This window comes from Micropterus dolomieu, linkage group LG02 (assembly GCF_021292245.1).
Source record: "Micropterus dolomieu isolate WLL.071019.BEF.003 ecotype Adirondacks linkage group LG02, ASM2129224v1, whole genome shotgun sequence".
In the NCBI taxonomy this organism is placed as follows: domain Eukaryota; kingdom Metazoa; phylum Chordata; class Actinopteri; order Centrarchiformes; family Centrarchidae; genus Micropterus; species Micropterus dolomieu.
In genome coordinates this window covers 20,227,461-20,242,313 of record NC_060151.1, presented here as the reverse complement: position 1 = coordinate 20,242,313, position 14,853 = coordinate 20,227,461, and the positions used below count along the sequence as shown (strand labels likewise).

At 40.0% G+C, this 14,853-nt stretch overlaps 2 protein-coding genes across 2 annotated transcripts; one reads left to right on the top strand and one right to left on the bottom strand.

Annotated features, from left to right (window-relative positions):
* Positions 1–863: 863 nt before the first annotated feature.
* Positions 864–4,641, bottom strand: tnfsf14 (TNF superfamily member 14). Its single transcript, XM_046040807.1, has 4 exons — positions 4,362–4,641; positions 2,342–2,375; positions 2,038–2,112; positions 864–1,826 (listed from the first exon to the last, which is right to left on the bottom strand). The coding sequence occupies exons 1-4, from the start codon at positions 4,617–4,619 to the stop codon at positions 1,441–1,443; spliced, it is 753 nt and encodes a 250-aa protein (XP_045896763.1). The 5' UTR covers positions 4,620–4,641; the 3' UTR covers positions 864–1,440.
* A 2,797-nt stretch (positions 4,642–7,438) lies between these two features.
* Positions 7,439–10,680, top strand: tmed1a (transmembrane p24 trafficking protein 1a). The gene is given in 4 exon segments (XM_046042082.1): positions 7,439–7,612; positions 9,821–9,918; positions 10,124–10,304; positions 10,462–10,680. Coding segments are annotated over 4 exon segments (672 nt in total).
* Positions 10,681–14,853: the final 4,173 nt, after the last annotated feature.

The following is a 14,853-nucleotide window of genomic DNA, read 5'->3' as shown; positions in this document are numbered from 1 at the left end:
ATCTAGAAGCATTCATGAAAATACAAGGAGCCTGTATGAAACGTCTTAGACAAGGCCACTGATTTAACAGATGTTTTCTTATGCATTCAGACTATATATGGCCAACCCCCGAACTGGAATTAGTCTCAAATCAAGAGTGTTTTACCAGTTTGAACAAAACTTGTAAGCCATGCCTGGGGAAAATTGATTTAAGGTTGACTTAACGGACACACCCACCTATGTACATAAGCACACACACACACTCAAACACACACACAGTCCTGCTGCCGTACATTTTCACCAGCCACTAATCTCCAGGTCTGGGGTTGGAAAGTGAGTCAGGCAACCTGCTACTGACATCCCCTCCCCCCCAGCAGCCCCCACTACCACTTCCTCTTCAGTTTACAAATATACAACTCTGTGGGTGTTCAAAAGTGGCTTCTTCGAACAGATACAGCTGAAGGGAAACGTAACAGTGACTGAATGAGAGATACCACAGAGAAAAAAAGCTTCAAAGAGGAACAAGCTTGCCATGGTGATGATTATCTATAGCATTACAGTAAATTCTTTACTGATCTAAGGAATACACATATTGTCCTATACACCATTTGTCCCTCCCAACACTCGAATAGAAGCACATAGTTTTTACTGCATGAACACATTCTGGTTAAAGGCAGTTGACAGAATGACACTTCTGGGTTGCCGTGGTATTAAAATACCCTCTCTACAGTGTTTCGTGTGGTTGGACTGAGTGGGTGAAAGATTTGCTGCAAATGAGACCACTGAAAAAGGCTCCAGCGCGGCCTCACCTGACGCAGCAGGAAGTGCGTACAGGAGCTCACTTCAGTGACACTGCATGCTTTAGAAAAACCAACAATCAAGACTTTTAAATCACAATCTTTTTTTATTTCATTGTTTTGTATACATTATTGCACATATATACAGCAGACCTGAAAAGCAGTATCATTCATTTTGCCACTGGAGGAATAAATAAATAGTGTGCAGTCTGTGTTACAGCAGGACTGAAAAGAAATGTGTAAGGTTACATTTTGTATGTTTCCAATTTTGGTATGAACATGACACATAGCATCTATACTCAACAACAATATATATTTATATGTCAGCAAGGCTGAGCACTGTAACAATATATTTTGTGTGCTTTTAAAAAAAATCCATATGACAAGCCAAATCACAAATGATATGTTATTTTTCTAACATTCAGAAGGTTAAGTATAAAAGTATGCATATAAAAAGTCCCTGATGTGAAAATGAGCTTTGTTACACTGTCAAGCATATTCGTAAATTGAGGAGACCTTTGTAATGTTCAAAAGCACAAAAAGTTTTCAAAACCTTCCTCTCTCTCCAGTTACTGACCTGCTTTTTTATTGCAAAGAGAATCATCAATCCTTGAGAAGATTCTATAACATTTTTGAATCAACTTTTGAAATATCAATGTGATATTTATATCATATACGCACCAAAGATGTTCTCAAAGGACTGGTATCGCAAAATCTTTGATGTGTTGCTCACTTCAACAAAAATGGCATCATCTTTGTAGAAGTGAAACACTCCACCCAGGTAACTGTTGGATCGCATGTTGCTGGACTTGGACTGGTATTTTCTGGATTCCAGGAGGGTAATACTTTTTCCAGTGTACCGTTTAGTTTTCAGGTGAACAGCGTGGTGAAATACATCGGTGTCTAAGAAGTAAACCTTGGAATAGACAAAGTAAAAACCCTCAATCTGAATGATGAGACTTCTGTCTTGGTAGTCCATTTCATAGATGAGAGGATCTGCAACCATGCTCCACGCCATGGTTTTATTTCCATGAACTACATCTTGTCCATCTGGAAAAGAAACCAAGCAACAATGTGAAGTCTGATTCTTTTAAAACAGGGTTAAAATGATGACTATATCATAAATAGGCGTTTCACTCAAACCACATGATGCACTTTGAGAACCTCAATTTTAGTAGCAAAAGCTTTGACAATATAAATACGTGATTTATTTTCTGCCTTCCTATTTAATTGAACACTATGGTAACAAAACTGGCCTTACCTGTCAGATGAGCAACTGGTTTGGAAGGAAGAATATCAGAACCGGGCCTTTTAACGGGAGGAGTAACATCTTTACCTGTGTGAGAACCATACATTTATAAATTTACACTATTTACACTTTTATCCAAAGCGACTTAAAAGTGCTATATATGTCAGAGGGCGCACACCGCTGGTGCAACTAAGGGTTGCTTGCTCAAGGACACATTGGTGGACGTGTCGGAGTGGGTCAAAACCCTCTGTTTCCACTGACTTGGATTAAGTAACTGAAGATATTTATTAACTGAGTAAGTAGTGCTAAGACATACCTGCAAGTAACATAGCGGTTGATCCTGAGGTGGCCTGCAATGGAGAAGAAAATTGTTTATCTCTCAGTTGTACGTGTATATTAGTTGTTGCAATCACCATTAGTGGATATGCAAACAACTTGTGAAAATAAGTATGTGTGTATATGTATGAAACTGCACTAAATATTAGCATATTTTTTCTAAATTCTAAACATCATAAAATCTGAATTGTGTTGAAGGACGATTTTTAAGGATTACTTTATTTTCTATTATGTTATCTGTCTGCACAACAAAGTGTGGCAGCACTGTCTTTCTGGTAATGAGCACAAGGTAGATCACTATCATGCTACAGGAAATAGACCACTTCCTTTTCTCATCGTCCCTTCTTTGTAAAGTATGCATAGACCCTTGTTTGTCAAACAGTGTCAAACCAAGACAGCCATGCCCCCCTCCCCCTACCCAGCCCCGTGACTGCTGCCCTCACACAGAGGATCAAATGAGGACAGGAAACTGAGTCACAGCCATACAGTGAAAGCAGTGACCATCCGCTGTCATCAAGCCTGCATGCCCCTGCCCCCAGGGACGTCAGTAGAGTTCTCCGTAAATTGTACTTCTCCATCTCTACTCACTCTCTTCCCCATAATAGTGAAATTATTTCACTGTCAGCAGTTTTTGGAAAAAAAAGAATCATCATGTATGTGTCAGTATTGTTTCTATCACGAGAGTCCTTGTCAAGTGATTTACTTACGCCTTTCCTCCACTAACCACAAACAAGACTCCCATGCATAACTGTTGTGCAAAGAGAAGTGTAGTACAAAGCAGTCATTCTCAAAGTGGGGTCCACAAATAATATAATGACATAATGTATGACTATTCTGGTCTTGGGTTTCATACCCCTTATGTAATAAACATCTAAAAGCAAAAATCAGATGGGGGACCCTGTGACAATACCTAATCGCATGGGGGTCCATGGTCTAATTTGTGTCAGTTTAGGGGTCCTTGATGTGAATAAGTTTGGGAACCGCTGGTATAAATAATGGGCCTGCTTTTGTCTCCTAACATGCGAAATTCCATTTTTTTTATTACACCACAACTCCATCACAACATGTGAAAGTAAAATAACATAAATTACTAGTTTATCATTTATTCGTTCTGTTAACCATGAAATTGTGCTCCTCTTCATTTTATGTATGGTCACTGAACACAGCTGTCTATGTGTTCTTGTTCATTTTTGGTCTTGCTGGTATCATTTAATTATGTCTTGAGTGCTTGCAGACAATTTCCATGACAGACGCTTTGGGAATATCTGTAATCACAATCTGACTCCTGGACAGTAGATGTTTCCACTTTGGTTATGCAAGTGTGACAGTTTCCTACACGTAGCATGTGACTCTGTGGAATGCATGTATTAAAGTTATGTGAACAATGGTAATTGTCCTTGCCTTTCTACTTTGTATTGTATGTTTAATTAATAAAATTCCCAATGTTGAAATTTTACAGTTCTAAAGTAATTTTTCATCACCAAGACAGTGTGCTTCTATCATAAGATTTCATGATGTTGTTTTGTGTTCCGGGGTCATAAATATTTGTATTTTGCAACTTTTGACTTGAGATTCTACATTTATAGTATGAATATGTATAACCTACATAAGACACAAGTGTTGAAAAAATAAATAATAAACAAGATGTTGGGGTGAAAACTAGAAACATTCCCATTATGAAAACTCACAACTAAAGTTTAAAAGAAAATTAAATGTGTTATTGAAAAAAGCACAACAGAAGAGTTTTGGGTTGAGAGAGACAGAAAACATGTAAGAGAAAACTATTAGAAAATAAGAGAAGAAAAGTGAAAGTGAGAATAAGGAGTTAAATGTGAATCATCTCTTATGATGAAAGTGAGATTCAAAGGGTTCAGAAGGAAGTGTAATGAAACAAAAAAGACGCCCAGCGACTCTCAGTTGATAAGAAATCACAGGATGAAATTGCTAAAGTATTGTTGGCAGGTGCAGACTCAGATAAAGTTTGAAGGTTTGATACTCACAGATTGAGGTTTGTACAGACGGTAGATGAAGCAGGCTTCTATGGCCATGCCGCACAACGCCACGCTCACCAGCAGGAACAGCAGGGTCTGTCCTACCCCTGCACGCTGTTGGCCCTGGCTCAGCCTTGGTGGCACTGATGGCCGGGTGGCATGGGTGTCCACCACATACACAGAGGGATATCCACCCTCAGCCATACCTACAGTGCTCTCTGTAACTGAAAAGGATTCAGCGTAGAAATGTCCACCAGAAGTTGTCATAGGGTGTTGCTTCAAAGGGATTGTGAAGACAAACAGACACTTGAGCGACAGAGACCTATGACAAAGTAACAAAATGGGTGGGCTCACTTTTGGTTGGCTCAAATAGCGATTGCTCACAAGTAGTCAGATAAAGAACAGACTCAGACATATAGAATGTGATATGTATCACCAAAGCACATTCTAAGGCTGTCAGAGATGCACCTGTCTGCACTCGGTAACTGCAAACATTAAAATGATACTGTAGTTGATGCAATGCAGCTGCAGTCCATGACAATCAACCACTCACAAAGCCTCAAGGTAGAAGGTTACAATCACTAAGTGGGAGACCAAGCACGTTGCATTTTCACCTCCCCTTTATACCCTCCCACTTCACTGCATGTTGAAATATCTCCATTCACACTTCCTTTCGAGCATACACTTTCTCTGTGGCTTGTCTTAGAGTCTCACGAGAACAACAACTATTGAGCAAAATGGAGTTTAAGATGCAAATCTCAACCACGTATCACTTTGTTTGTTATATTTTGTTGCTAAGTTTGTGCTTTGTTGCAGGATAGAGCAGAGTTGTGAGGCGTTATGAAGAGGACAAGAAACAAAAAAACACTGAAGCCACCTGACTCAGGGTAGGGTACGGTGAAGCAGCGGGTTTGGACCAATGTATGTTTGGTAAATTAATTGAGGAGGGTGTACATTTTACATCTTCTCTGGATCACACCTATGAGACAGTTTTTTTACCTCCTAAAAGAATTGTGTCTTTGTGTGATAGATGGAAGTGAACATGAACAAAGAAATGGGAGTTTTCTGCTGTCTTAGCAGGAGTGAAGGCATTAAAAGGAGAGAGCTTATATGTCAAAATACTTTAATAATGCTGTAATGTATGGCCTTTGTTAATACTTTTTTCTCACACATTTCACACAATTAGCATTAGTATAAGGCTAAGTTATATCTTGTAAGGTATACCATTATATTTACATTTAAATATGACCCATGAGAAGATTCCCAACATCACACCCTATCTTAAATAAATAACATTATCATGTTAAACACAACAGGGTTGATTGTATTTTTTCTAAGATACTTTGCGAAGCTGAGTGCATATATGAGTGCAATGGTAAGTCCAACGTTATTTCAGATCTCTCCATGAAGAATCTTAAGATGAAAAACGGAAAAATTAAACATTATAGTTCAACTGCTCAAAATATACCATACACTAATGAATGACAACGGTATATCATGAATCTCACAATTAAAGTAGTATAGTAGGAGTTTATGGTAACTCTTTATAAGAAGGGTACAAAATACATGCGTAAGTAATGTATAACTAATGCATGGTTCATAATAATTTTTTGCATTAAGTAGGGCAGGAAGTAATCAAGAATTCCTGTAATTCACCATTAAGAAATGATAAAGTCACCATGAGTTTGAATTTTTAGTTATTGATTGTTATGGTGTAGCCTAGCTGTGCCTCAGGAAGAACAGCGAGTCGCCCACAGAAAATCAGAAAATCAACAGTTTGATCCCTGGCTTCCAGTCTACATGTCAAAAGTGTCCTGAACCCTAAATTGCTCCCGATACTGAATCCCAAATTGCTCCTCTGCCATAGGGGAGCATGAATCATTACTTCCTGTTTCCGATGAGCAGTTGACACCTTAGCCACTGCCATCAGTGTATGATTATGGATGAATGTGACATGTAGTGTAAAGCCCTTTGAGTGGCCAGAAGACTACAAAGTTAGACAGGTAGAGTCCATGTAACATTATTGGATCATCAGATAATGATTATTGAGCCTGTTACTTCATGTAGTGATTTGCCCAAAAGTACAACTGGAGATTTGGATACTTCAACCTTCCTCTGTCGTATGGAAGATGTAACAATAAGAGATGAAGTCTGAGACGCCTGTTAGTCCATTCTTATTCTCTTAAACAGACCTTGTGGTGGTGCTAAGGAAATACTATGGAATAAATTAAACAAATAAAACAAATAAAAATGTAGGCAATATTTATTTTCAATACATTTAATCTGCCAATTGAAGAGCTAGTTAAAGGCAACCCTATTTTTATAGATTTTATAGAACAGTGATATATATCCTTCTCTTTAATAAGGGTACAAAAACACATGCTTAAACAACGCATAACTAAAGCATGGTTCATGATGATTTGCATGATATAATGTATGTATCATGAATTCCTGTTACTCACCATTAAGAAATGATCAAGTCACCATGAGTTTGCTTTTTTCATCATGTATAAGTGATGCATTAGTTAAGTACCATACCGAGTTTTCTTTATGTGGTTCAAGTACCCACATCAAGCTATTTTTAATACATTCATGATATCAAAACTTCATGGCCTGTTTGGTCTGCTTTTACCCATAGCTCCCCCTTCAGAATAAAAAAGGACATGACATGACATTTGTTGGAATTAATTCATAATGTACACAGAACATTTCTCACAAGTAAAAATCAAATAGGCTACAAGAGCATTGACTGTTGTAAAAACAACAACCAAATATACCTTCACTAACTGTAAAGGCCTTCATTATCCAGGTATCATCAGGCATCATCAGGCTCTTATAGCACCTTGTCACTCCTCCTCAGTTTTGCATATGACTGCAGTCCAGACTGCAGAGCGCTATTGGTTGACACAGATGGTGGCTCCACTCATTCAGCTTTTGCTGTCAGGCTATTTCCCAACTGTGAGGGTATAAGAGCAAGCAATTATATATACAGTAATTTTTTTTATTGTTCGTGTGTAATATAGAACAAAGTGGGTCAAAGTAGGTGGACGTGGATTAAATGTACTATGCACTACAGGGGGAGGACGATGAATGTGTCGGCAGAGCTCTGTTTTCTAGCATGTTTAATTCTGACTGTAGGCTTGACTTTGGGTTTGGGGCCAAACCAAAACATGGAATTTACATTTCTATTACGAGCTGGCACTACAGAGTGTTTTTACCAAACCACCGCGAGGAATGACAGTATGGAAGTTGAATACCAGGTAAATATAATTTTCACTCTTTCTCTCTTTCTCTCCTGTCTGTGTATGTTGTGTTAAATGTGTTTAATGTTTTGGATAGCTTTATTAAAGTTTTTGAATAATGTTTAACTGAAAAACAAGTTAACAGGCTTTGTACTTTGGCCCTGCGTGCAAAAAGAGATAAGAAAACTATTGCTGTTGTAGTTGAAGACACTTGTCCCGAGATATGGCAAAATTACCCTTGCTTCTTTACATATTGCAAAAGTAATACTAAACATGTACCCTGCATAACCATGAACATGTATTTACATGGCATTGTAAATACATCCTCTATAACCACCATACTTTTTTAAAAGAATGCAAAATGCGTTCACAGGCTACATAGGCTATCACTAAACACAACAAGCTTCAAATTCAAAAGCAATTGTTCTCAAGTCTCTTATAATGTGTTAATGACCTCAGTGATTTTTTGGCCAAGACCTTTGCATTGCTTCCCTTCCTACCTACAGTCATCTTACTGCACACTCTGGCAGCTGCAGGACTGTGTTAGGGTAAAGTTACAGTCTTGGCTACCCCCCGTAACATATCTCTGTGATCTCTGTGAGTGTGGAGTCAGACAAGAGCCTGGCAGGATTACCGGGTCATCATCACTAGAACTGTTGACACACAATGCTTCCAGGGCTGCAGCTTGGATCTGGATCTGTCTGCTGCCTTTTCTCAAAACTTCACTCAACACATAGTCACAACAAAGCCTACAATGGCCTGTAAGATTGAGGGCTGCTTCTGGGCTGATGTGGAACTGTGGAAGTTTCTGACACATTTTGAGAATATTGCTGTCAAAACAAAAAGATAAAAGATCATGTGTACATTAACATTTTGTAGTTTTTCAGTGAGAATGTCACTGAATCCCTATCAGGACTGTTGAACCGTGTTTGACATTGAGCTCTTCTTTTACTGGAGAGCAAAGGGGGGCAGTAGTGGGTAGCGGAATAGAGAATTTCTCTACACATATACCAAAACTGTCACTGTGGCATTATACATGGATTAGCCATTACATTATGACCACTGACAGTTGGTTATATTAGGTAATATTTTGTCTGCAACGTTGATGTGTTAGAAGTAGGAAAAATGGGCAAGAGTAAGGATTTGAGCAACTCTGAAAAGGGCTAAATTGTGATGGCTAGACGACTAGGTCAGAGTATCTCCAAAACTGCAGCTCTTGTGGGGTGTTCCCAGTCTGCAGAGGTCAGTAGGCTACCTATCAAAAGTGATCCAAGGAAGGAAAAGCAGTGAACCAGCGACAGGGTCATGGGTGGCCAATGGTCATTGATACACTTGGGAAGCGAAGGCTGCCCTGTGTGGTTCAATCCAACAGACGAGCTACTGTATGTCAAATTGCTGAAAAAGTTAATGCTGGTTCTGATTGAAAGGTGTCAGAACATACAGGGCATCGCAGTTGATTGTGTATGGGGCAGTTTAGCCCCAGACCAGTCAGGTTCCCCATGCTGAACCCTGTTCACTGGCAATTGTCAATTGGCACGTGAGCATCAGAACTGGACCATGGAACAATGGAAGAAGTTGGTCTGGTCTGAAGAATCAAGTTGTCTTTTGCATCACATGGATGACCGGGTGAGTGTGCATTGCTTACCTGGGGAACACATGGCACCAGGATGCACATAGGAAGAAGGCAAGCCGGTGGTGGCAGTGTGATGCTCTGCTGGGAAACCTTGAGTCCTGCCATTCATGTAGATTTTTTATTGATATGTACCACATACCTAAGCATTGTCGCAGACCATGCCAGATCCAATCAACCAGATCTCAATCCAGTTGACCGTTTTTGGGATGTGCTGGTCCAATCCATAGAGGCCCCACCTCACAACTAACAGGACTAAAAGGCACTGCTGCTAACGTATTGGTGCCAGATATCACAGCGCACCTGAAGAGTTCTTGCGAAGGTCATGCTTTGATGGGTCAGGACTGTCATGGGTGCGAAAAGGGGACCTACACAATATTAGGCAGGTGGTCATATTATTACTGTATGTCTGATGGGTGTATGTGAGCTAGCTTGTTGCTCATTGTTCTATCAGGGCTTTAATTTGAATTTCAGACAGGTGTCTGCATATCTGGAGGGAAAATGTGAAGATAGCAGTTGAAATGTGAGTGTGTTCTGGGTTGCTGAAGACTGGGCATCCTCCTTTACTGAGCCCAAACCATCTGTTTCTTTTGCAGGTAATAGCTGGGTCAGGTCTGGATGTTGGTTTTGCCCTCATCTCCCCCAGCGGATAACGACTGGTCTCTGACTTCAGGAGATCTGATGGCATTCACATGTGGGTAACCTATTTGCTTTCCAACAACCACCTGCTATTAATGTGGTGCTCACTTCCTGTAATGCTCTTTATTTGTATTGAAACCAATTAACCACAAGCAAACACCAAGGCAGCAATCAAGAGAGAATTCCCTAAATACATAAAAACCAAAGGGACTTGATTTCCATGATATTATTGACAGCAAATGTCACATTTTTTAATGCAGGGTGGATCCTACGGAGGATGGAGACTACAAGTTGTGTTTTGACAACAGCTTCAGTAAACTGTCAGAGAAGATGGTGTTCTTTGAGGTGATCATTAATAGTCAGAGCAGCGCAGGCCAAGATGAGTGGGCGGACATAGCCATGCCAGAGAGCATGGTGGATTACAAACTGGAGGATATCAGGGTGAGAGGGGACACACAAAGATACATTACATCTGCTGCAGCTATGATCCCGCTTCAGACAACACTTGAATTATCTGATGTCATTCTTTCTGATGTCTACACATCTCTGCACTGACTTTCATCTCCTCCTGTCTGCCATTCCTTTCTTCCTCTTCCAGGTGAGGATGGACTCTGTGTACCGCCACCTGGAGAGGAGCCGTCAGACCCAGACTGTGCTGCGTGCCTTTGAGACGAGGGACCGCTACCTTCTGGAGGACAACCTGTGGCGGGTGTCCTTCTGGTCCTGCCTCAATCTCCTTGTCATGCTCACCGTTGCTGTCACTCAAATCTACACCCTGCGACGCCTCTTTGATGACACCAAGCAGATCCGCACGTAATCATAGCAAACGGTTTCATTAACTTCCAGCCAATAGAGTGCAGAATCTCCATGTGCTGTTGTGCTCACACTTGAAAGTTTGACCCAAAACCCTTAAAGGGAGAGTAAGTTATTCAGATTTAGGATTGTTGATATTTTAACTCAGAGTTGAAATGCCTTCGGCTTTGCCTGGTCATATCACTTTCTTCTCTGTTCATGCTCTTCAGACCTTTTCCTGTTTGGCTGTTTTTCGGCCATCTCTCCTTCTTCACAGTGCCTGGATTCCAGCACGTTCAAATGTACCCCTGTGTAGAACTCTCTCTCCCACTGCCCCCCACCCACCATCACTCCTGTGCACGAGCACTTACTGTTGATGATTGGCTGGAACACTGTTGTGGGGAAGGTCCACACCACTGTCTTTGTTTTCCATTTACAGAGCCAGGGTTGTGTAGGAAAACTGGATTTTGGAAAATGGGAACCTAGCAACTCCGAGGAAATATTGGCTGAATCTATCAAAAAGTGTATTGGATTACAATAACTTACTATCCCTTTAAAGGTTCAGTGTGTACGTTTCAGTGGCATCTAGTGGTGAGGGTTGCGAATTGCAATTAGTGGCTCACGGTGCATTCATGGGCATCCCTTCGGATGGTCCCATTTCCCGAGTTGTGAAGTCGTTCTTCCGACTTCAGTGTGTGTTCATGTGCTCTTAAGTTGGAATGTGGAATCAACATGGACACTGCTCTGAAATGTGCTAGATTAGCATTATCACAGCATATAAACACGCAGACATCTAGTTCACTCTACATGGACAACAAACTGACCATTATAACCATATTACAAATTACATGTTTGCAAAATCTGTACATGCAATATGTGATTTTGCACAAAGAAAAGTTCTGTTTACTTCTTTATGTTCCATGTACACTTTCTTTTTCTTTTTGCAATAAAGATTTAAGGAGGGAAAAAAAGATTCTGATTATTCCAACACCACATGAATGCATCATCACTGACCCATCCCTCCCTTTCCAAGCAGGCAGAAGCTACAGTGGCTGATTGTCAGCTCTTGTGCTAAATATGTGTGCTCCTCCATTTGTCAAATTTCTCCTCTTACTTCTAATCAACCAGTCAACTACTACTAACTTACCTTTTCTTTGTATTTATTTAACGTTGTGACGAAATGCGCTCTGTAGAGCAGTTTGTCTGTTTTAGGCTATTGTAGAAACATGGAGGCACAACATGGCGACTTTTATGTGAGGGCACCCTCTGTGTATGTAGATAGAAAGGACACATAGTTATGTATATTATATTGCTTTTCTGTAAATAAATCCTCCTAAATATTACACATTGAATCTTTAAAGGCTGGTGCAGGCTACACGGCTTTCAGCGTCGGCCGATGCCGTTCACACTACACAACTTGCCGTCTTGTGACGGGATTCTTGAAGTTGTTGTGGCGTTCACTGGCTGATCGGTGACAGGGGGTCACACACTACACGAGCAAGTGATATGTGCCTTGTGAGATGAATTTAAAGCTTCTCACTTTTTGAAAAACTCATCATGCACTGGGACATTTTTTATTGCAACCAAAATGTGCTTGTTTGGATGCTTTGTGAAATTGTGTATTCCAGTCACATCAACTCCTAATAAATCACATTTAAAGTACTGTAATATACAACAGACCAAGCCACATTATATGTGTGTGTGTGTATACATAGATAAAATTCTTGCAGCACTGATATTCTGGCGATGTCACTGGGGAAGCTAGAAAATGACAGCCGTTGTCACTGGAAAGTTTTATTGAATTTCAGATACCACATTTAACATTTATGACTCTATGCTGTTTTATCGAACAAATAGCCAAATCAAGCCTTCGGCTGTTTTTAAAATAATCACATCTAAACCCTTTACTGTGATAAAAAGATATATACACTGCTCAAAAAAAAAATAAAGGGAACACTTAAACAACACAATGTAACTCCAAGTCAATCACACTCCTGTGAAATCAAACTGTCCACTTAGGAAGCAACACTGATTGACAATCAATGTCACATGCTGTTGTGGTCAGAAACAGACTCCATTAAGGGGGGTATGAGGGCCCGACATCCACAGGTGGGGGTTGTGCTTACAGCCCAACACCGTGCAGGATGTTTGGCATTTGCCAGAGAACACCAAGATTGGCAAATTCGCCACTGGCGCCCTGTGCTCTTCACAGATGAAAGCAGGTTCCCACTGAGCACATGTGACAGACGTGACAGAGTCTGGAGACGCCGTGGAGAACGTTCTGCTGCCTGCAACATCCTCCAATTGAGCACATCTGGGGCATCATGTCTCGCTCCATCCACCAACGCCACGTTGCACCACAGACTGCTTTAGTCCAGATCTGGGAGGAGATCCCTCAGGAGACCATCTGCCACCTCATCAGGAGCATGCCCAGGCATTGTAGGGAGGTCATACAGGTACGTGGAGGCCACACACACTACTAAACCTCATTTTGACTTGTTTTAAGCACATTACATCAAAGTTGGATCGGCCTGTAGTGTGGGTTTCCACTTTGATTTTGAGTGTGACTCCAAACCCAGACCTCCATGGGTTGATAGATTTGATTTCCATTGATAATTTGTGTGATTTTGTTGTCAGCACATTTAACTATGTAAAGAAAGAGATTATTTCATTCATTCAGATCTAGGATGTATTATTCTAGTGTTCCCTTTATTTTTTTTAGCAGTGTATATTCACACAGTCATCAAGTCAATCTTCCTGATCAGTTTCTCCATCTGGATGTTAAGGAGGAAGAAAACAGTGAAGTCAGGCATATGCCAAGTTACTTTTGGCTGAAACATTAACTTCCTTGACATTATTTGTTTCATGTGATTGCACTTGTACAATTGCACAAAACATAGCAGGAAAAACCTATTGTGCATTTCAATCAGTAGTAAAGTATTTTCTCACACTGTTGAGACTACCCAGCTCAGTTTCCTGAGGCATCGTTAACATTTTCTGTCTACAAAACATATTCAGTGGTCACGCTCCACAACTTGACCGGCATTGTTTTTCTGCCATCACAGAATAGTGACATGCTAAAATAAGAAAAACATCTGCATGTTGAACTGTCCTTATTACTGTATCATAATTAATCCCTAAGAGTTCAATCATACTGTAGCTCAAAATTATTGTTCTAAGAAATAATTGCCAGTGTTCTGGGGGATTGTGTGGTATGAAGAAAATACCAGCATCAGATTGTTGAATTAGATTTCACATTATTAAAAATGATTCTGACCATCTGTGGTAATACAAAAACATTTTTAGTGCTCAATAACAATTTGTTTTTGTTTTACTGACAGTATCAGATTACTTATGTAGGCCTTTAACAGCATTGTTGGAGCTAATCTTTTTGAGTTTGAGTAAACTGAAAATAAAATATGCAGTTCTTCCATGGTCCTGCTGCTGTCATGGATTGAAGTAATTTCATATCCTCTCCAACCCGGTCAAGGTCACCACTGGTTTCGAGGGGGAGCCGGGCGCCTGTTCAAGAAGAATCAACCAACATCAATCTCTTAACATATTGACATGCACTTAGTCACAATACAGGATCCAGTCGTCGGAACAGCGAGGGCATTTGTAATGAGGCAATCTCTGTTAGCTTAGAGAGATCATCCACCACTCTCATTGGAGGAAAAGATTAGACACATAAAACTGGATTCATTAATTAATGCTGCAGCTCAAAGACACAATACAAAAAACACTACTTCTGATATACGTATTGGTTGAGATTTGAGCATATTTAGCACATAATTGTTTTAAAAGCTGTTTTGAAAAATCTGAACGAGGGAATTTAAAGGTATTCAAAGTAAACAGAATATAGCCTACATATTGTGCCTATAAAATAATCCCACTCCCTTGGAACTTGTCATGTCTTATTGTTTTACAAATTTTTTCATTTTGACGTTAAAGAATATTTCCCTGTTGATCAGGGTTTTAAAAAAGTCTCACTAAATCTACTTACTCTAAACGCTTTAACACATAACAAACTTAAAACAAACTTCTTCTTTTCAAAGAGACTGTAAACAATGATTGAATCGATTCAGCAGCGACAGAAGGTTACTGTTGCTATAAGGTATTGATTTGTTTGGTTCACCACTTTACATTTGATGAAAATGCATGTGCTGACAGTAAAGAACATTGACCATTGTTTGAACAT